The following is a 20,840-nucleotide window of genomic DNA, read 5'->3' on the forward strand; positions in this document are numbered from 1 at the left end:
GGGCGGCGGGGCCGAGCGAGCGGCTGTGCGAGGGGGCGGGCGCGTGGCGAGCCGGGGGCCGGCCGGGCGGCCCCTCGCGCCCCGCGGGGCCCCGGAGCCCCGGTACGCGGGCTGGAAGCGACTGAGGACCGGCGCCGCGGGCTGCGGGCGAGCACCGTCCCTCCCGGAGGGGGACCCGGCTATGACAGCTGGACTCCCGCAAGGGTTAACCTGGGTGTCCTCGGCAAAGTTGTCGCCGAGCCGGGAGCCGGCGTAGGGGCCGCGGCGGCGCGGCTCGGGGGGCGGCCGGGCGGCCGGCGGCGGTCGTGGCTCGGCGGGGCCCGCGCGGCCGGGGGGCTTCTGGGGGCGTGCGCCCCCAGCCGGCTGCCCTCGTGGATGCCTCCCGGCGGCGGCGGGCCCATGAAAGACTGCGAGTACAGTCAGATCAGCACCCACAGCTCCTCCCCCATGGAGTCGCCCCACAAGAAGAAGAAAATCGCGGCCCGGAGGAAATGGGAGGTTTTCCCGGGAAGAAACAAGTTCTTCTGCAACGGCAGGATCATGATGGCCCGGCAGACGGGCGTCTTCTACTTGACTCTCATCCTCATCCTGGTCACTAGCGGACTCTTCTTCGCCTTCGAGTAAGTGGCAGCGAAAGCTCCGCGACGCCCTGCTCCCCTCGCCTCCCCCGACCCCTGCCCCTCCTTTCTCTACTTTCGTTTTCTAGAAGCCTTATTTGCTGTACATTGTTATATAATGCAGACCCACTTCTCCCTCTTTTTCTTTTGAAGGTCTGTTTGCTCTTTGGTCCCCAGAGGTAATGCAGTCCTGGGTCGGGCTTTGGGAGTGGAGAGGGGAGAGGGCACGCTTGGAAGGTGCTTGGCACCTCGCAGGTGACTGATTCTTGGTGCTGTCTCAACTGAGTTTGGAGGCTAGCAAGCCAGCCCAGATGTAGCCTTGTGTGGGAAGGGAGGATGAGGCGGATTCCTCAGTCAGGGATAAATACAATTGACTTCCTTTCTTGCTCACAAGCTATAGGGCATCTTGTTAAGCTCATTTACTAAATCTTCTAGCTACCTTCGCTGAATAGTGAAGAATCTTGGTTATTTCAGGTTTACAAGTGTAGGCCACCCAAGGTGGCCTGGAAGGATAATTTCATTTTTTCATTCTCCTTAGGTGATCACTCTTGATCAACAATTTCTGATTTATCATGAGGTTTCTAAACTCTTCACTTTTAAAAAAAGTTTCAATAAAAAATATTGGAAATACACATTTTCTTCCCCCCCCCCCCCCCCCTTGGGGAACAGGTGAAAGGAGACTTTCTCAGCCTGTTCAGGAAAAGTATGACACTGAATGGTAACTTCTGTTTCCAGAAACAGTACTTTGGGACTTTAGGGCTTTAATTTGAAAAAAGTGCATGCAAGTCTTTGCCGTTTTCAGGAAAATCAAGTTGGCTAGTAGCAACTGTCCTCCTGCCAACTAATGAAAGATTTTCTTATTTATTAATAGATTAGATAAAGTACTTTAACCACATTCCAGAATCAATTTCAATTGCTTTTATTGGGTCCAACATTTGCAATGCAGCTTCTTATGTAATTCCTGGTATCCTATGTACAATAAAAGTTGTAGCTACTCCCCCGCTACACTCCCCCACAAAAAACAATACATTTATTGGGGGTTCTTTGCGTTTCCTGTATCCTGCTTATCATGGGGCATGGTACCCATTCAGTCTCCATCTTCTGTTGCATAGGGTTAATTAAACCTTTGTGTTTATTTACTTTTGTCTCTGGTAAGTATTAATAGGCTCTGATTTTGTGCCCAGTGTTTGGTATTCCAAATGCCATCTCAATCAGAAATGAATGATCTCTTGACAATGTAATACTTTTCACGTAAAGCCCTCTGACTCTGAGGGGAAACATTTTGCATCTGAACATTGTGCTATGATGAACAGTTTTAGCAGGATTGAGGTGAGGAGAAAGATCTCAGGGGTAAGCCACGCAGCACCCCCAGGCCTCACACACAACCCCTCCATTTCTGACTATGTACATTTCCCAGGTCTCTTCCAGAAGTTTAACTTTGGGGCCCATTTGCAACTAGGGTGGAGCCTGTTGGGGGCCTCCGGGATGGGAGGGGGAGGGTATGAAAAGGCTTTGGGAATGGCAGGAGAAATGCTCTGTTCCTCCTCTCTTGCTCCCCTTGTCCCCTTCCAGAGGCAGCCACTCATCCTTACAGACCTGGGTCTGAGTCATAATAGATTCAGGCACTGGAGTGATGATGCCATGTGATTGAACACAAATGCCATCCTTCGATTGGCTTTCCTTACAGGTGGCCTTCGAGATAGATAGGATTCACTACGTTCCTAATGTTAAAAATGTTTTGAGCTGATCTCTATTGGCATTTTTTGCTCTTTTTAGCAATTTTAAGAGTGGGGAAAATGGGTTAATTTTGTGAGCTTCAGCCACAGGTGTGTTTCATGCAGGATGATGAATGTTTCATTTTCTGTGTACACCCAAATCCCCACTGTATGTTTAGAGATCCCATCTAGTTGTACTTACTGTCTTTTATTTTCTTTATTTAAGTATTGCTTTTAAGCAAACCATCATAAATTCATTTTCGTGTCTTAAGCTCTGCGTGTGTTTCTTCCAAGAGTTCCCCAAAGTCCTCACTAGTAGGTTGTTAAGGATCTTTTTCTGCATCAGCATTTTGTTAACCAGTGACTGTAGGAATAAACATGTGTGCTAGGATTTTATTAGGTACTCTTGGTAACTTCCTTTTTAGATAAGCTCTGTGTGTGTGTGTGTGTGTGTGTTCGGTCTCCATGAGTGTTGCTTCAATTACGCAATTTGAAATTTCAAGAAAATAGGCCAATCCTGGCCTGATGCCTCAGTTGGGAAAAATCATAGGGCTGTTCAAACTATAGAATATAATGGTTTGGCTAAGAATATCGTCACTGTGTTGCTTTTAAGTTCTTTATCATCACTAATGACAAAGGGAAATTAAATGACTCTGGCCAAATTAATTTGATAGACTCAGAGAAGCAATTAGTTCCATGCATAGGATATGAAATGGCACAGCCTAAAAGAGATCAAGAGAAAATGCCAGTTTTGTCTGCTCACTGCCTGCCTTCCTTCTGCCCTTTCTTTAGGTATTTATTGAGCACATACTATGTGTTTGCCTATTTGGATTAATTTCATGTCTGGATAACTTTAATATTAGTAGAATTCGTGTTCAAACATCAGAGTCCATGTTTCCCCATACCGTTAACAAAAGGCAAGTACAACATTTGAGAAGAAGACACAGGGCTTAGCTTCAGACCTCCTTTTTCTGTAACTCTTCGCCCACCCTACCTCTCATTCCCAACCTTGAGCAGAGGACAAGGAAGTTCGTCCAAGAGAAAGGGACTTACTTTTTAGAGCACAGCCACAGGTGTTGATACTGCCCCTCCAACCCTGGGGAAAAGGCAGGGTGGGAATGATTATTTCCACATTGCAGATGAAGTGACAGAGGCATAGAGAAGTGAAATAACCAAGGGTCACACACCAACTAGTGGCAGGGCTTCAGACTGCGAAGCCCATGCCCTTTCTGACCCACGGTGCTCTCCCTTCAAGTATAGAATAGTGCTTAAAGGTATGGACTTTGGAAGGACAGATCCCAAGATTCTAAACAAAAGTATGACCCTGGGCAAATAATCTGACTTTCTAAGCCTCAGTTTCCCAGTCTGTTAAATGGGATTAATAATATCTACCTTAAAGTGTTACGGAGATTAAATAAAAAAGTATAGTTAGTACAGTGTCTCATACATAGTCAGTACTCCATAAGCAGCACATATTATTAGAGCAAACCTTAGAAGTAGCCTTCCCAGGACTCTCTTTTCTGAGAGCCTTTGAAGGAGGGAGTAAGTGGGTTAATAAGCAAGTATAACAGTGGTAGCACATTGGGCTGAAAAAAATGCAGATCTGTGTAGTTTGCAGTTGAAATAAAGACCTTCGTATGAGTCTGAGGAGTGGCTTCACTCTTGCCCCTTTAGAGTGGGAGTCCTGCAGAGAAGTCTGGGACCCTCCTTGTCCAGACCTGAGCAGGAGCCCTGAGGAAGCCTCCCAGAAGCAGGGACTGGATTTCATTTCTGTTTTCAGAGCTACCATCTTAGAACCATGAAGACAGTAAAGAAAGCTACTAGAAGCTACCTGATGCAACTCCGCTCATTTTCAAGTAGGGCCGGGCTATGTATTTTGGGGCATCTTGTGTTCAGCATGTGTACTGATAGAGAATGCTAGCATTTTGTAGCTGTATTCAAGATGGAAGGAAGTTGCTCACAGTGCTGTCGAGACTCGTCACTGCTCCTTGCAGTTACTGAAGGCCCGGTTCATCTGAGACTCACAGCAACGTCCTCATTCTCACATCCCCAGAAGTGCAATTTGAAAAGATCAGTGAACTTTATCAAGTCGTGTCTCTTCTTCTCTGACATACACATACTTACAGTCTGTCCTTGTTTCGAGTTGAAATTTTGAAAATAAAAAGTCTTTGGTCCTGAACTATTGACATCTCATAGTCTCCGATCACAGGGGCAGAAAGAAGGAGATGAACCAGGCAGCCAGGTGAGGCTGGTGTTTCCAGGTGAGGTGAGGGGAGGCCTGCTCTGATCTTGGACTTGACGGTTTCCCAGTTCCATGCTGTGGTCACAGACAGTTTGGAGGTGTGACTGGGGCTGAAACACTTGGGAATGTGGACGCATTCTTAAATTTCTTGTCACTAGAAGTCCATTGATGATTTTTTTTTTTTTAAGCCATATGTTTTCTTTTCCCCTCTCCTTCCATTTCTCCTTCCCTCCTTCCCTTTGTTTCTTCTTCCTCCTCCTCCTTCTTTCTTTGGCTAATCCCCTCTGAAATAATTAATGACTAATTGGTAGTCAGTGGGACTAGGGTGAAGTTTGCTTTGATGATTGAACAAGGGCCTGTCCCCCATAAATAAAGGTGCTATTTCCAATAATAACTTCTCCCTTATAGATTGGAAATCCTTTATAATTGGGTAGAAGATGCTACCCTTGTAGCATATAAGGACCCTCTCTTTTCTCAGCTGTCCTATTCAGAACTGCATCAAGTTTTCCACCATCTCAGAAAACCTATGGGAAATGTCCTATCTTCTGGCCAGTTGCTGGCCATGCCGCGCATTGTAGAACACGGAGGGGTTGATGGTAGATGATAGTAGATGACCATCGGGAAGTTACCCTGAACAGTCCCTATTAACCAGGTATATGGTGTCAAGGACACTTTATAACTTGCTATGGACCCACACAAGAATTTTAGCTAGCTTCAAAACCTTATTATTGGCCTCTTGACATGAGGGCACTAACCCATTCATTTGTGTGTAAGGTCAACACATGTAAGTTCCATGAGGATAAGGGAATGTGTTAGTTTTGTTCACTGTTGTCCTCTGGTACCTAAAACAGTATCTGGTATGTAGCAGGCTCTTGGTGAATATTCGTTGTTCATGGAATAATGGCAATCTTGAAAGGCTCTGAAAAATAACTTCCTTGTGCTTTAGTTTTTCATCTTGTAAAGTTGTCAACATTAATAAAATTTATAATTAATAATGCCTTCTAGAACACATTTGCCTTAGAAGCTTTGATTATTAGATGTAATTCTTCTGATTTTAGAATCAGGTCTCATCCCTTTTCAAGTGCGTTAATTGAAGCAGAGGAAATAAAAGGTTTTCTTAGTTACTTAGAAAACTAGTGACAGAGTTGGGATGTTCACTTGGCTAACTAAGACTTCTTTCTAGTTTTTCTTTATTTTTAAACTAAATGCTTTAAGCAACTAAAGCACTCTGTGATGTATAAGAATGTTACCCAACTACCATCAGTACCTGGAATAATTTCAAATTTTAATGGGTTCTTGACTTTGGATACTTGAATTTATTTAATAAAACTCTTAAGGATACTGTTGACTCTCAGCTAGTAGCAAGTGATACCAAGTTATACAGAAAGAATGCCTGAGGTTCCCCAAATAGGGTAATGATGGTCAATTATTTAATGGACTATATCTACATAACCTGAAGATTTTTCCTTTGCAGAGCAATGTTGCACGTAATTTATTCATTGCAGAGTTACTATGTCTTAGCAATATAATTTAAGTTAAGTGTTTCAGGGAAGTGTATTCCTTTTTTTTTTTTTTTTTGTAGCTGAGGTTGTTGGGAAAGGGAAAACACTGGTGGTCAATAGATACTTCTAATTAGCTACATCCAGGAACTTGGATCTGATAAAAAAAAAGTTGGCTCAGGTAAGGGTTGGGGACCATATTAATGCCTTTGTTTAGTTCACTAAATGTAAAAGTTGGTCCCAATTCAAACTAATTTTTATAAACTGGATGATCTTCTACCTCCTCAATTTCTGCCCTTTAAAAAATGTAATAGACTCATACAGAAGATTCTGTGTAACATACATGCAAGTTTTGAAATAAAATACTGTAAAGACTACCTGTGCAACTAACACTCAACTCAAGAACCACATCAATACTGGGGCTTTTGAATCTCCTCACACCCTCTGGGTTTCAGCTCTGATCCATCTCCCTGCCCCTCCCTGAGGTCTTCACCACCTGAGCTCAGTCATTATTAACACCTTGCCTCTTTTTCCTCAAGCTTTCTTAATGTATGCATACCCAAACAACAGATTGTTTAGTTTGGCTTATTTTCCTATACAAAAAATATAAAGAAAAATTTCTTTTATATATATATATAATATTTTTTATATATAAAATTTCCACCATCTCAGAAAACCTATGGGAAATGTCCTATCTTCTGGCCAGTTGCTGGCCATGCCACGCATTGTAGAACATGGAGGGGTTGATGGTAGATGATAGTAGATATGTATATATATATATATATAACAGTGATAGCACATTGGGCTGAAAAAAAACAGATTCTAGTATATATATATAAAGTAAAGAAATGTTTTACAGATATAAAAAAAACTCCATCTCTGTCCTTTTCCCTCCCTCTCTCTGGACCGTTAAAAAGTAAGTCGCAGACACCATGTCCTTTTATATCCAATTTTTTCAGCATTTAATTCTTAAGAAAAGACATTTTCTTATGTAAACATGGTATTGTTAACCCTCAGACACAGGTTTGAGCTGCACGGGTCCACTTAAGTATGGATTTTTTTCACAGTACAGTACTGTAAATGTATTTGCTCTTCCTTATGGTTTTCTTAATAGCATTTTCTTTTCTCTAGCTTACTTATTGTAAGAATACAGTGTATAATACATATAACATACAAAATATCTGTTGATAGACTGTTTATGTTATCATAAGGCTGCTGGTCAACAGTAGGCTATTAATAGTTAAATTTTGAGGGTGTTGAAAGTTATACACCAATTTTCAACTGTGTGGGGTGGAATGGGGTTGTCACCCAACCCCCATTTTGTTCAAGAGTCAACTATAATAGTATCAATTTCAGTAAATTTAATGTGGCTACCACAGTCCGTATTCAAATTTTATTGTTAGCTTTAAGTTTATGATCGTGGTATTTGTTTTGTGCTTATCTGATATGTATTATTTCTCTTTTCTTCTAGCCTTCATTTAGGTGAACCGTGTATTTTTTTTTTTTAAAGATTTTATTTATTTATTTGAGAGAGAGAGACACAGCAAGAGAGGGAACACAAGCAGGGGGAGTGGGAGAGGGAGAAGCAGGCTCCCCGCTGAGCAGGGAGCCCGATGCGGGGCTTGATCCCAGGACCTGGGATCATGACCTGAGCCGAAGGCAGATGCTTAACGACTGAGCCACCCAGGCGCCCCTGAACCATGTATTTTTAATATTCCATTTTATTTCCTTTAAAAAATTTAGGCTATATTCCTTTGTATTTTTTTTAGTAGTTATTTAAATATTTTATTTATTTATTTGACAGAGAGAGAGAAAGGAAGAGCAAGAGAGGGGACACAAGCAGGGGGAGTGGGAGAGAGGGAAGCAGGCTTCTGGCTGAGCAGGGACCCCGATGCAGGGCTCGATCCCAGGACCCTGAGATCATGACCTGAGCTGAAGGCAGACGCTTAATGCCTGAGCCACCCAGACGCCCCTTTTTTAATAGTTATGTAAGAGATCAGAATATTCATCTTTACCCTACCTCCAAATAGTAATACTGTACTTCACGATGTAGGAAACTTAAAACATTATAATTCTACTTACTTCTCCCACCCTTTGTAACTCTGTTGTCATATACTATATATCTGTGTGTGCTGTAAGCCCAGTAATGTTACTACTTTAAAGCTGTCAATAGTATGTAAAATATACCTGTATGAAACAATGATAATTTAAAATAAAACATACCCGCATATAAAAGCCAAAAAAATACATTTATACATATATAAAATAGAGATAATTTTAAATGGAATTTTATGTTTATCTTTACATATTTACCATTTCTAGTACTATTTATTTCTTCCATCTATATCATTTCCCTTGGGCCTAAAGTACTTCTTTTAGCATTTCTTGGTGCAGGGCTGCTGGTGACAAGTTCTTTTAGATTTTGCTTTTTCTGAAAATGTTTGCCTTCATTTTTAAAGGATAGAAGATATTTTCACTGGATATAGGATTCTAGTTTGACAGTTGTTTGAATCAGAACTTTGAAGATATTGGCCCACTGTCTTCTGGTCTCTTGTTTCTGATGAGAAGTTAGTCTTTATTTTTAGCATTTTCCTCTGTGGTATATAATGGGTGAGTTTTTTACCAGCTGATTTTCTTTTTATCTTTTTGTTTGTTTGTTTTCAACAGCTGAACTATGACATGCCCAGGTGTAGTTTTCTTTCTACTTATATGGCTCAGGGTTTGCTAAGACTTCTGGGATCTGTGGGTTGATATCTTCCATCAGTTTTAGAACTTTTTCATCCATTATTTCTTCAAATATTTCTTTTGTCCCTCTCTTATCCCATTTTTTTTTTTAAAGATTTTATTTATTTATTTAAGACAGAGAATGAGAGAGAGCACATGAGAGGGGTTAGGGTCAGAGGGAGAAGCAGACTCCCCGCCGAGCAGGGAGCCTGCTTCTCCCTCTCCCACTCGCACTGCTTGTGTTCCTGCTCTCGCTATCTCTCTCTCTGTCAAATAAATAAATAAAATCTTTAAAAAAAAAAATCTGTGTGTATGTGTTTCAGTTTGAATAATTCCTGTTGCTCTGACTTTGTTTACTGATCCTTCTGCTGTGTCTTGTTTATGTTAAACCATCTGTAATGTCTTATTTTTTTTTATTTTGAGCATTTCTACATTACAAAATAGTTTTTTATATAAATAAAAAAATAATTTCTATTCTTCTCCTGAAATCTCCATCCATTTATGTCCATATTTTCCACTGGATCCTTTAACATATATATATATATATATATTTTTTTTCTTTTCTTTTTTTTTGTAGTTATTCTAAACTTCTTGCCTAATGATTCCAGCAGCTATATTATCTCTGGGTCTACTTCTTTGGTTTTTTTCTTCTCTTGACTATGGGTTATATTTTCTCCCTTCTTTGTGTGTCTCATAATTTTTGATTGCATGTCAGATATTGTGTGTAAAAGAATTGTAGAGGATGCAGCAATTTATTTTTTTTATTTTTATTTTTTTAAGATTTTTTATTTATTTATTTGACAGAGACACAGTGAGAGAGAGGGAACACAAGCAGGGGAAGTGGGAGAGGGAGAAGCAGGCTTCCCGCTGAGCAGGGAGCCGGATGTGGGGCTCGATCCCAGGACCCTGGGATCATGACCTGAGCCGAAGGCAGATGCTTAACGGCTGAGCCACCCAGGCGCCCCAAGGATGCAGCAATTTAAAAGGGCATATCATGCTACGAGTATGTGGGCTGAGTAAATCTAATTTGTTATTGAAATGGGTGTGGTCTGTACTGAAGCTTTAGTTAGATCCATTTCATCATTGAGTTCAACTCTTTTGAGGGCAGAGACTTTCCCTTTAGCAGGAATTGGGATCTGAATTCTTTATGCTTTATAGCCCAGCCCAGTACCAGCTTACCAACTGTGGAAGATTTCTCAGCCAGTCCATTAGCATTTTGGGCTACTGGGGAGTTTTCTTTGCTTTTAGCCCTGTCCCAACCTTCTTCATCTCAGCCCACCTCTCTTGGTCCAGCTGCCTGGCCTCAGCTTTTGGAGGGTTGCTGCAGTGCCTACAGTGAAGGCCTGAAGCGCATAAGGGAGATTTTCTCAGTTTCCATGCTCTGATCCCTGCCTTACCCTTGGGAAGGTCTTATATCCCCAGGGCAGTTGCCTCTCAACTCTCCTGCCCTACCCCCCAGCCTTTGGTGTACTCTTGCTGTGTTTTTGGTGAGGATCTATGGGAAGGAGTTGGCTGGTGGTGCAGACTTACTCTGTGGCTCAGGCTCCCGGTATTCTTATCCATGCAGCCATCCATATAGCCATTAAACCTGCTTAAAAATTTACCTGTTTTCTCCTTACTCCTGGATATGGTGGATTCCTGTTTTTCCTGCCACTTCGCTAGGAATGAGAGCAGCTGTTGGCCTTTTTTCTCTTGGGAAGGGCTCAACACATTCAAGCTTCTTTGCATCCTCAGTTCCCTGATATATTTAAAAAAACCGCTTTTGTAGCTAATCTGGCTTGTTCTCATTGTCAGAGTGGGAGTGATTGCTCTTACAGCTTTCAGCTTGTGATTTTTCTAACTTAATGTGTTTTTCAGATTCATGTATGTTGTTGCATATATATGTAATTAACTTTTATTGCTATCCTATTTGGTTTGTATAAATACACTCAATTTATTCTTCATACTATTTCTAATCTTTCTTTTTTGGACTTCTTGCTGATTCTTGGCATTTACTATCATTTTAAGGGATAGAATATGCAAAGCTGCCTCTTCATAGGTTTTGATTTCCTAAGTGTGTCCTGGCAATGACTATGACATCTGGGCTCAAATGCTTAGGCCTGGGTAACAGAATTTAGTATGGGATTCAATCTATTATGCTTTTATATGATGGTAAAGTAGTTTTCAAAAGATAAATCATAACTATCACCTAATCATTGAGGTTATATACAATTAAGAGCAAGGTTTACAGGTAAATGAGATCCTTTATCACAAATCTTCATCTGCCATTTTAATTTGATGCTGGTTTTTCATTGATTTAAAAAAAAAAAAAAGCTTAACTTTTTGTCCCCCACTTAAAATACTTTGAGTGTGGAAGCTCTTCTCCGATCCCATGTCTAGCTTAGATACAAACCCTCAGAGTACTAGTAATGAAGGTTCTGTTACTGACCTCTTCTCATGTGGCTGGTTTTAGTTGAAAGTCCTGATAGAAGGGATTTATGATTGAACCAGCCAGCCCTCAGCTCTTGTAGACTCTTCAGTCTCCCTGGTGCTCTACATGAGAGAGAAAATCTCTTTCTCTGCCATGAGCAGTCCCAGAATGAAGAGAGAGGTGACAACTCTGTGTGTGCGTATCCTTTTCCCCTGACTCCATTCTTCTAATCTGTAGAAGCTGTGCTATCCTTAATTTAGGCCTATTTTTGCCTCTTCCTCCTTGTCCCTTCACAGCTGGGAGCTAACACACCATTGGAATAGGCTTCCCTGTCTCCCTCTAGAGAATTTTGAGGTAGACTTTCTTTCAACTGTAATGAGACCTTTAATTTTAGAACATTTTAAGCACATTTGGACAGAACACACCATTTTTAAAAATAGGAATACAATAATTTCCATACATCTTCAAACTGAGTTTTAAAAATTGCTGACCTCAAAGTCCATGGGAACCTGGTCTGTTGAGAGCCATCAAATATGACAAGGCTGGTGGCTGATAGAGGAGGGTGTCAGCCAGTGGCCCTCTGGGGCTGGATGTGGTTTGTCTTCAGGTAGCCTTATCAGCAGAGGAATGGCTGTCTAACTCACTTGGGAAAGGATTTAAGTTCCTTAAGTCTGGTGTCTTTTCAGGCACTTCTCAAGAATACAGAGAAACAGCTTATTTTAACACAAAACACTGGAGTCTATTAGAGGTGTTTGTTCTACTTGCTGAGATGAGAAATTATTGCCTCCCCTTGTACAGCTAGTAAAAATAAAATGAGTCCCCAAAATGTGTATTCCTGACTACTTTCTTGACAAAATCTAGTGTCCTTCTTTCTTGTTTTTGTTTTTCCCTTTCTGTCAATGGTGTAGGGGATTGTGACTACTTTCTCTTTACTTGAAACTTTTTCTTCCTTTAGCTTGAGGATGTTCATCTCCTGCTTACCATTTTCTTTTTCTTTTTCTTCTGTATATCTGTTGTTTCCTGCTTGCCCTGAATTCATTTTGCTCATCCCCCTTCTCCCTTTCTTACTTTCTTGAGCAAGTTTGAATCATCATAATGATCCCTCTTGCCTCTTTCAATGTGATTTTCATCTCTTGCTCTCCTTCTCCCTTACTTGGAGCACCAATCTTCTAGTCTTGAATTACTCCTGTCTGTGGAGATCTCTTCCCCAGGTGTCCTCTGATGCCCAGGGAGCAAGGCATAGAGCACCGCATATGTTGTTCCTGGATCCATCACTGTGAGTGAAGAGAATCCCTCCCTGGTCCCCAGTACTGCAGTTTCCCCTTTTCTCACGTACTTCAGCCCTTCATCCTCTATTGATCCTTTCCTTTGATGTCTCTTGGGCTGTATTCTTCTTGTGTCCATACTGATGTGGTCGTTTTCAAACATATTCGTAAAATCTTTAACTCTCTTTCCATTAAAAAAAATGGAGTATAATTCTTCACCCTTTGAATGTGGGTCTGCCTTAGTACTCCATTCTAAAGAATAGAACATGGCAGAAGTGATGTATGTGATTTCTGAGGCTAGGTTGGACATGTGATGAAGCTTTCATCTAGTGCATGAGTTCTCTCTCTCTCTCACTTGGGATGTGTACCTTTAGAGCTCTGAGCTACCACGTGAGAAGTCTAGCTACATCACATAGAGACTCCGCATAGTACAGAGACCACATAAAGTGAGTCTGGACCATATAGAGAGAGGTGCCATGGACCCCCAGCTCTTTCCGCCCAGCTGTTTGTGTCTTCCTGGCACAGCAGCCAGCCGTGCAAGTGAACCTTCACATGATTCCATCCCCCCTCTTCCCCTAGTCTTTGAGCCACCCCAATGGAAGCCAAATGGAGCAGACATGAACACTTCCTGCCACGTTCTCTCCACATTGCAGATTTGTGAACAAAGTTGTTGTTTTAAGCCACTACATTTTGGGGGAGGTTTATTAGACTGGAAAACTTAACTACCAGAAATTCTCAAATGAAGTGTTGAGACTGTTTTGGAGTATGCAGCAATGAATGTGTGACTAACACTAAAGTTATAGTGCTGTAGCTTGAGAATTAAGAAAATTTTTTTTTGGTAACATCAAGGTTAGCTTTTCTCACTCACTGCTCCAATTCCAGTGTGTCCTTGAGGAGGAAGGAGTTGCAGCTCAGTTCTGCATCCACAATTGTGCATGCCCTGGGTCTCCCTTGGAAGAGGTGTTTTTGTTGTAGGGTAGTTTGAGCTCAGTGGTGTAGGTCCTCATCAGCTCACACCTGGACCACAGTCCCAGCCTTCTTTCTCAAATTTTCTTCTGTGCTGTGTTTGTTACATTTATAGTGATAGAGTCACACACCCATTGCATGGAAAAGTAAATCCACACCAAACTGTTGAAATCTGGTGTTCAAGACCTTTCTGCTTTTCTCACAACTTATTAAGATAGATGACAGTTTCTATATTCTTTGAGATCTCTATGCAGACCCATCATCTGTTGATTTTGGAGAGGGTTGAATGTGGAAACGTGACCCTAGTAGGGACTCCTCTTCAATATTGTTGTGTACTAGGATGCTCATTCTTCCTGGGATATTGAGACTGGGATATTGAGACCTGGCTTACCTAGCCATACTTTTGATCCACTGAGGCCTTTCTGGTAACAGCCTATGGTTGCCTTGTGTCTGCAGAGCTATGTTGCCCCAGAAGTGGGCAGCTACACAGCTAGTGACTCCCAGTGATCTGATCTTTTGAGCGGGCCTTAGATGTATATAATAGATGTACTTTATCATCTTGAATGGTACTATTTTGGGGTCTTTTAATGCCATGAATTTCCCATACACACATTCTTGATGACAGATAAGGGCATTTTTGAACATATAAGCCAAAGTCAAGTTAAATTCTGGAGCTATATATATAGCTTATTTGTCTTTCTGACCAGGGAGAAAAATTCTTTGCTTGGATTGCACACTTATTAACTTGGTATAAATTTTCCTGCTTCTCTTTAAGATGGCAATACATGCAAATCAAATGCCAGAATGGTCCCCACACATGTTCAAGAGGTGCTTACTACTGTATTTAGGAAACACACTGACTTTGTGTTTCTGTTTCTACTCCATTAACTTTATACATATTTTGTGCAGATATTTTAAAAGGTATGGTCTTGTCTTTTATTTTTGTTTATTTTTATTTTTAAAGATTTATTTATTTATTAGTAAGAGAGTGTGTGGAGGGGGAGGGGCAGTGGGAGAGAATCTTCAGGCTGACTCCCTGCTGAGTGCTGAGCAGGGAGCCCGACATGGAGCTCGATCTCAGGACCCATGAGATCATGACATGAGCCAAAACCAAGAGTCTGATGCTCAAATGACTGAGCCACCCAGGTGCCCCAAAAGGTATGGTCTTGTCTTTTTTTTTTTTAAGATTATTTATTTATTTATTTACTTATTTGACAGAGAGAGACACAGTGAGAGAGGGAACACAAGCAGGGGGTATGGGAGAAGGAGAAATAGGCTTCCTGCTGAGCAGGGAACCTGACGTGGGGCTCGATCCCAGGACCCTGGGATCATGACCTGAACTGAAGGCAGACGCTTAACGACTGAGCCACCCAGGCGCCCCGGTATGGTCTTGTCTTTTAAAGGTAAAGAGATACTGAAAGAAAAGCCTACTCTTTGTCCTAAAACTATTCTTTAGTCAGGATTAACATTGAATAAGATTATATACAGGAATTATTTCTTCTTTGGCTCACAATAAAAAAATAAAGGTGAGGAGTATTATTTTTAAACTATATGTCTTTACTGAGCTAGAAAACTATTAACATTTTATTTTTTATTTAAAAGTTGAAGTGGCAACAAAGAGTCCCATTCATTCCTTACTGAACTCTTCCTTCCTCTTGGCTGTGGATGGTTATAGTGATACAAGGAATGGTGGATCTGTTCTCTAGAACATGAGCTTAATATTCTTCTCTAAAGAGGATGTGATCTTTTGGGCTTGGTCCGATCACCCAGAGTTGACCCTAGTTGGTGTCTTCAAGGAAGGTCTCAAGCTTTCCTGAATGCAAGCCCTGATCACGCATGATAGGGATATTTAAAGTGTAGAAATAAGTGGAATTATTCTGTCTCCTCGTTCTCTCTTTCCTCTGGATAAGTTTTCTATCGCTGCCATAATGGATTGCCACACACTTCGTGACTTAAAATCACACACATTTATTATCTGACAATTCCGTAGATTAGAAGTTGGACATGGGTCCCCCGGAAGGGGCAAGACCTTGGGCCTGATGTCTTTCTCCAGTCACAGGTGATTTTCTGAGAGGGACTTGGCTGGAAGCTGATGGATGCCCGGATTCCTGCAGCTGGGGAACAAATGCTTCTGTCCTAAAAGAGTAGAAGTGGGGCGGGGGCAGGAGGGGGTCATCTGCATGGCCGGTGACAGCAGCCACCACAGATAGTGACAGTTGAATGTTGCAGATGGGTCAGCTACCCGAGGGGGCTGACCCAGGCTGTTGGGGGGGGACAAAGAGAGGGAATCCAGCCTGGCAGGCCACCAATGGGATCGGGCGGCCCCAGTGACCTGAAGGCGTCAGGCAAGGCTCCAGAATAGAGCCTCAAGTGCAGGGGCCTGAGGTGTCCAGGGTGGGGATGTGCTGCTGGGCCTGGAGACAGTGTGAAGGCGGAGTAGCAGCCTGCTGGCCTGGGAGGGTCCCTCCCTGACCATTAGGCTTTGCTGCTCTGTCCCCTCTGGGTCTGCATCTTAGGGCCTGTCAAGCCAGCCTGCATTTGTGGGGAGAAAGGTGAAGAGAATGCTGGGATTCAGGCTGAACCTGACCTTTAACTAAATTTCCTTCTCAGTGTGAGACTTTGTCGTCCGAAGAAGATTTTTTTTTTAATTTTATTTTATTATGTTATGTTAGTCACCATACAATACATCATAAGTTTTTGATGTGGTGATCCATGATTCATTGTTTTCGTATAACACCCAGTGCTCCATGCAGTATGTGCCCTCCTTAATACCCATCATTGGGCTAACCCATCCCCCCACCCACCGCCCCTCTAAAACCCTCAGATTGTTTCTCAGAATCCATAGTCTCTCATGGTTCATCTCTCCCTCTGATTCCCCCCCTTCATTTTTCTCTTCCTTCTCCTAATGTCCTCCATGCTATTTCTTATGTTCCACAAATAAGTGGAACCATATGATAATTGACTTTTTCTGCTTGACTTACTTCAATTAGCATAATCTCCTCCAGTCCCATCCATGTTGATGTAAAAGTTGGGTATTCATCTTTTCAGATGGCTGAGTAATAGTCCATTGTATATATGGACCACATCTTTATCCATTCATCTGTTGAAGGGCATCTCAGCTCTTTCCACAGTTTGGCTATTATGGACATTGCTGCTATGAACATTGGGGTGCATATGGTCCTTCTTTTCACTACATCTGTGTCTTTGGGGTAAATACCCAGTAGTGTAATTGCTGGGTCATAGGGTAGCTCTATTTTTAATTTTTTGAGGCACCTCCACACTGTTTTCCAAAGTGGCTGTACCAACTTGCATTCCCACCAGCAATGTAAGAGGGTTCCCCTTTCTCCACAACCAACTGGACAGCCACATGCAGAAGAATTAAACTCGACCATTCTCTAACACCATACACAAAGATAAACTCAAAATGGATGAAAGACCTCAATGTGAGACAGGAATCCATCAAAATCCTAGAGGAGAACATAGGCAAGTAACCTCTTTGACATCAGCTACAGCAACTTCTTTCAAGATACATCTCCAAAGGCTAGTAAAACAAAAGCAAAAATGAACTTTTGGGACTTCATCAAGATAAAAACTTCTGCACAGCAAAGGAAACAGTCAACAAAACAAAGAGGCAACCCACAGAATGGGAGAAGATATTTGCAAATGACACTACAGATAAAGGGCTGGTATCCAAGATCTATAAAGAACTTCTCAAACTCAACACCCAAAAAACAAAGAATCAAGTCAAAAATGGGCAGAAGACATGAACAGACACTTCTCCAAAGAAGACATACAAATGGCTAACAGACACATGAAAAAATGTTCATCATCATTAGCCATGAGGGAAATCCAAATCAAAACCACACTGAGATACCACCTTACACTAGTTAGAAGGGCAAAAATTGACAAGGCACGAAGAAGATTTTTTTTAATTTAAATTCAATTAGCCAACATATAGGACATCTTTAGTTTCAGATGTAGAGTTCAGTAATTGATCAGTTGCGTATAATACCCAGTGCTCATTACATCACGTGCCCTCCTTCATGCCCGTCACCCAGTTACCCCAGCCCCTCATGTACCTCCCCTCCAGTGACACTCAGTTTGTTTCCTATAGTTAAGAGTCTCTTGTGGTTTATCTCCCTCTCTAATGACTTCCCTTTCAGTTTTCCCTCCCTTCTCTTATGATCCTCTGTGCTGTTTCTTATATTCCACGTATAAGTGAAATGATATGATAATTGTCTTTCTCTGATTGACTTATTTCGCTCAGCATAATCCCCTCCAGTTCCATCCACGTCAATGTGAATGGATAAAGAAGGTGTGGTATATATACACACACAATGGAATATTACTCAGCCATCAGAAAGGATGAACACTTACCGAAGAAGATTTTAAAATTGTCATTGTTTTCTTCCCATATCTTCACCAAAGACAGAATATGGGAGTAATTAGTGATGCTCTAGAAAAAGGCTTAAAGAAGTACTCTGTCTTCCAAATCAGGGGGGAAACTATGGAGATGTTTTATAAGAACGCAGTAGGTTGTACCAAACTGAAGTATTTCTTCTGTATTTTAGAAGAAATATTGTCATTCTTATTTTTATTTATTATTTATTTCCATTTTTTTTTGTTAGAGAAAGGCGTTTTGTAGTCCTAATGGTTCCTCTACCAGTAAGGCTGCTCTTGGCAGCTACGCTGAGCAGCATAAGGAAAGGAGAAGAGTCTGACTATGTGTGTGGTAGACATGAAGGGCAGGTTTGGCAAGTAGCCTGCTTAGTTCCAGAATCTCTGTAGTCCGTTAGGTTCATTCAGCCTCCAAAGAAAAGTGGTTTTCCCTGAAGTGTCTGGTCTAATACATTGATCAACGTCATTAAGACATTTATGGACCTAAGCAATATTCTGGAGGGACACCGAGTTGTCTGTTTCCAGACTGTTTGATCAGACTGTGCTTTCCTGGTTACCACACTTGGACTGATAGGAAACACCATCCTTCTGAATGGGGGGGAGGGGCTCCATCTTGTCCCTTCAGACCATCTGGTTTTCCCAACACTTTTCCCATGTCTTCCTTCATGAGATTTTCACTCTTCTTTTACTTTTGCTAATATTTCTGGTCCCTTTACTCAATAAATAACTGTTGAGTACTGCATGACAAACACAAGGTGCCATGGCTTGAGGATTATATGTGTATCATGGGGCACCTCCATGCTGTGTACATTGAGGTGCTCTGGTCTGCTGTTAGGGCCAAGGTCAGTATTTTCTGAGCCTCTGAAAAAGCACCAGGCCATGAGATAAGAAATAAAGTTGTTTGCAGCATCTATGAGAAGAAATTGCATGTATACATCTTTTCTTTAGACAGGCAGAGAGCTCTTTGTAACTTGTGCCTTTTTCCCTCTTAAGATTCTTCTTTCAAAGGTACAAAAGCAGTTTTTGTTATTATCATTCATATGAAGAAAACGGACTCCACAGAAGGTTAATGGTTTTGTGAAGAAGAAAGATCTGGAACCAGAAACTCTGCCTTTCACACTCTTTCCACTCCTGGAGCTGGGCTTTTCTACAGGGCTGGAGCCAACCCAGACACGAGCTCTTCCCACGTACATTTCTTTGCATGGCACAGCTTTTTTTGAGGCTGTGCCTGATCTTCCCCATGCTCTGTGGACCCCCTCCCAGGGCCCCGGCTGTCAGGACGGCCCTGATCCTGATGCCCACACTGTGCCTACTGTGGGCGCAGGCCTTGGGTGGGCCCCCAGCAAAGACTGGTCAGACTACTCTGCAAAGGGCCAGGGGTGATGCTATCTGGTCTAGGGGAGTTTTGTTCAGAATCAGTTGGGTCATCACCACCAGGTGACACTTTCAAAAGCCATAAACACAAAGAAGTTTCTGGGGCCAACCCCTTTCCCCCCACCACATGTAACTTATATACAAAAATAAATTGCAAATCATGAGACTCTTACCTTCTAACAATGGCAGAATTCTGAATAAGCTCCCTGAAGCGGGACTTTTCCCAGTCTTCATGCCCTTACTGTACTGATGTCCTAAGCTGATGTGTGGTCTGCCCTGGGGTAATTTGCAGAGGTCTCACCCGAGAGAGTTGTTGGGATAGAGTCATGGCATCTCGGCCCTGTCCACAGTTTGGCTATTGTGGACATTGCTGCAGCAGTGTCCCACTCTTGATCCCAGCTCACGTCTTGATCTCGGGGTCATGCGTTCAAGCCCAGTGTTGCCCAGCATGGAGCCCACTTAAAGAAAGTCATGCTTATCTTCACTGGAGTTCATAGATTTGGCCTTAGACCTTATATAGACAAGGAAACACAAACAGAATTCCCAATGAGCACTCTTGGGGGTAGGAAAGGGGTCTTAATATAATTTCTTCGGTTTGTCCCTTTCAGCACATAGCATTTTGATTTGTCACAAGCCATAATGAAAGTAAATAACTTTTGAGGTGAGGAACCAGAGAATACACTTGGTGAAACTTGTGGTCATTTAGTTGGGTTAGAATGAAATTGTCACTGATGTTTATTTTTTTCTTCTATTTTCGACCCTCACCCAACCTGTGCACCCAGGAGAGGGAAAAACAGCCAATTTCTTTCTTTCCTGTACCACAGACCCACAGCTCCTAGAACCCAGAATTCATGCACTATTGTTCCCTTCCTTAAGGAATAAAAAGGGTGTGAGGCCGGCCTGAGAACTCTGCCTTCATTTGTCACTCTTCTATGGGGAAACACATTCCCAGTTTCAAATAACTTAAGGGGCTGCCTGTTCACCAGAAAAAGAAAGCTCATTTCTTTGGAGCTGATTAGCTAAGCAGAGCTCATTAGCTTAGCTTAGTTTAGCAAGTATGATCTCATTAGCTAATGTGACACCATAACATACACACTGTCAAGCACCAGTGTCGGGGAGAATGAAAGGCGGCCGAGGAAGGCGAGCGCATCTCCCCTGTCCCGGACTCCTGCTAGACCGGCACCAGCATGTGCCCGGACAGGTGCCCTGCACAGTTGGCACAGAGCAGCGTTCCACATGAGGACATTTCCCTGGGGGGCCTGCCTGTGAGGGCCGGGTGCCCGCGAAGGGCTTTCATGGATCATCTTACTTAATCCTCACACAGCCTCGGTAGTAGTTACTGCTATCAGTCCGATTACACATGAGAAAACAGATCTAGTTATAGATCTTTAGAGCGTGTTGTCCATAAAAGCTGAAAGTGGCCAATGGGTGTTTTCTAAAAAGAAGTTTATGTTCTCCTATCCTAATCAGGAGGGCCATTGTTCTGTGTTTGTTGCTTTGTTAGGTAGACCCCCAGTGCTGGCAGAAATCTTAGTGGATATTTGTGTGTTGCTTTCTTGAGAGTCTCTCCATTGTTTTTCTTAAATGTGCAGCTGTCTGGTCCTCAGTTTTGTCCTCTAAAAATGGGACA

At 42.2% G+C, this 20,840-nt stretch overlaps 1 protein-coding gene across 3 annotated transcripts in view; it reads left to right on the forward strand.

Annotated features, from left to right (window-relative positions):
- The first annotated feature begins 327 nt into the window (after window positions 1-327).
- Window positions 328-20,840, forward strand: part of LOC118001963 (probable palmitoyltransferase ZDHHC14) — a 274,194-nt gene continuing 253,681 nt past the window's right edge. For 2 of the 3 annotated variants that reach the window (XR_004676898.1, XM_034992171.1), the window contains exon 1: window positions 376-620. Coding sequence is in view for 2 of the 3 variants with exons in the window: in XM_034992171.1 (XP_034848062.1) it covers window positions 376-620 (245 nt within the window). In the remaining variant the exon portion in view is untranslated. Of the gene's footprint in view, window positions 621-20,840 lie in introns of all 3 variants that reach the window. The other variant, XM_034992170.1, reaches the window with a different exon arrangement.

This window comes from Mirounga leonina, unplaced genomic scaffold (assembly GCF_011800145.1).
Source record: "Mirounga leonina isolate KUSES-001 unplaced genomic scaffold, KU_Mleo_1.0 Mir_55, whole genome shotgun sequence".
In the NCBI taxonomy this organism is placed as follows: domain Eukaryota; kingdom Metazoa; phylum Chordata; class Mammalia; order Carnivora; family Phocidae; genus Mirounga; species Mirounga leonina.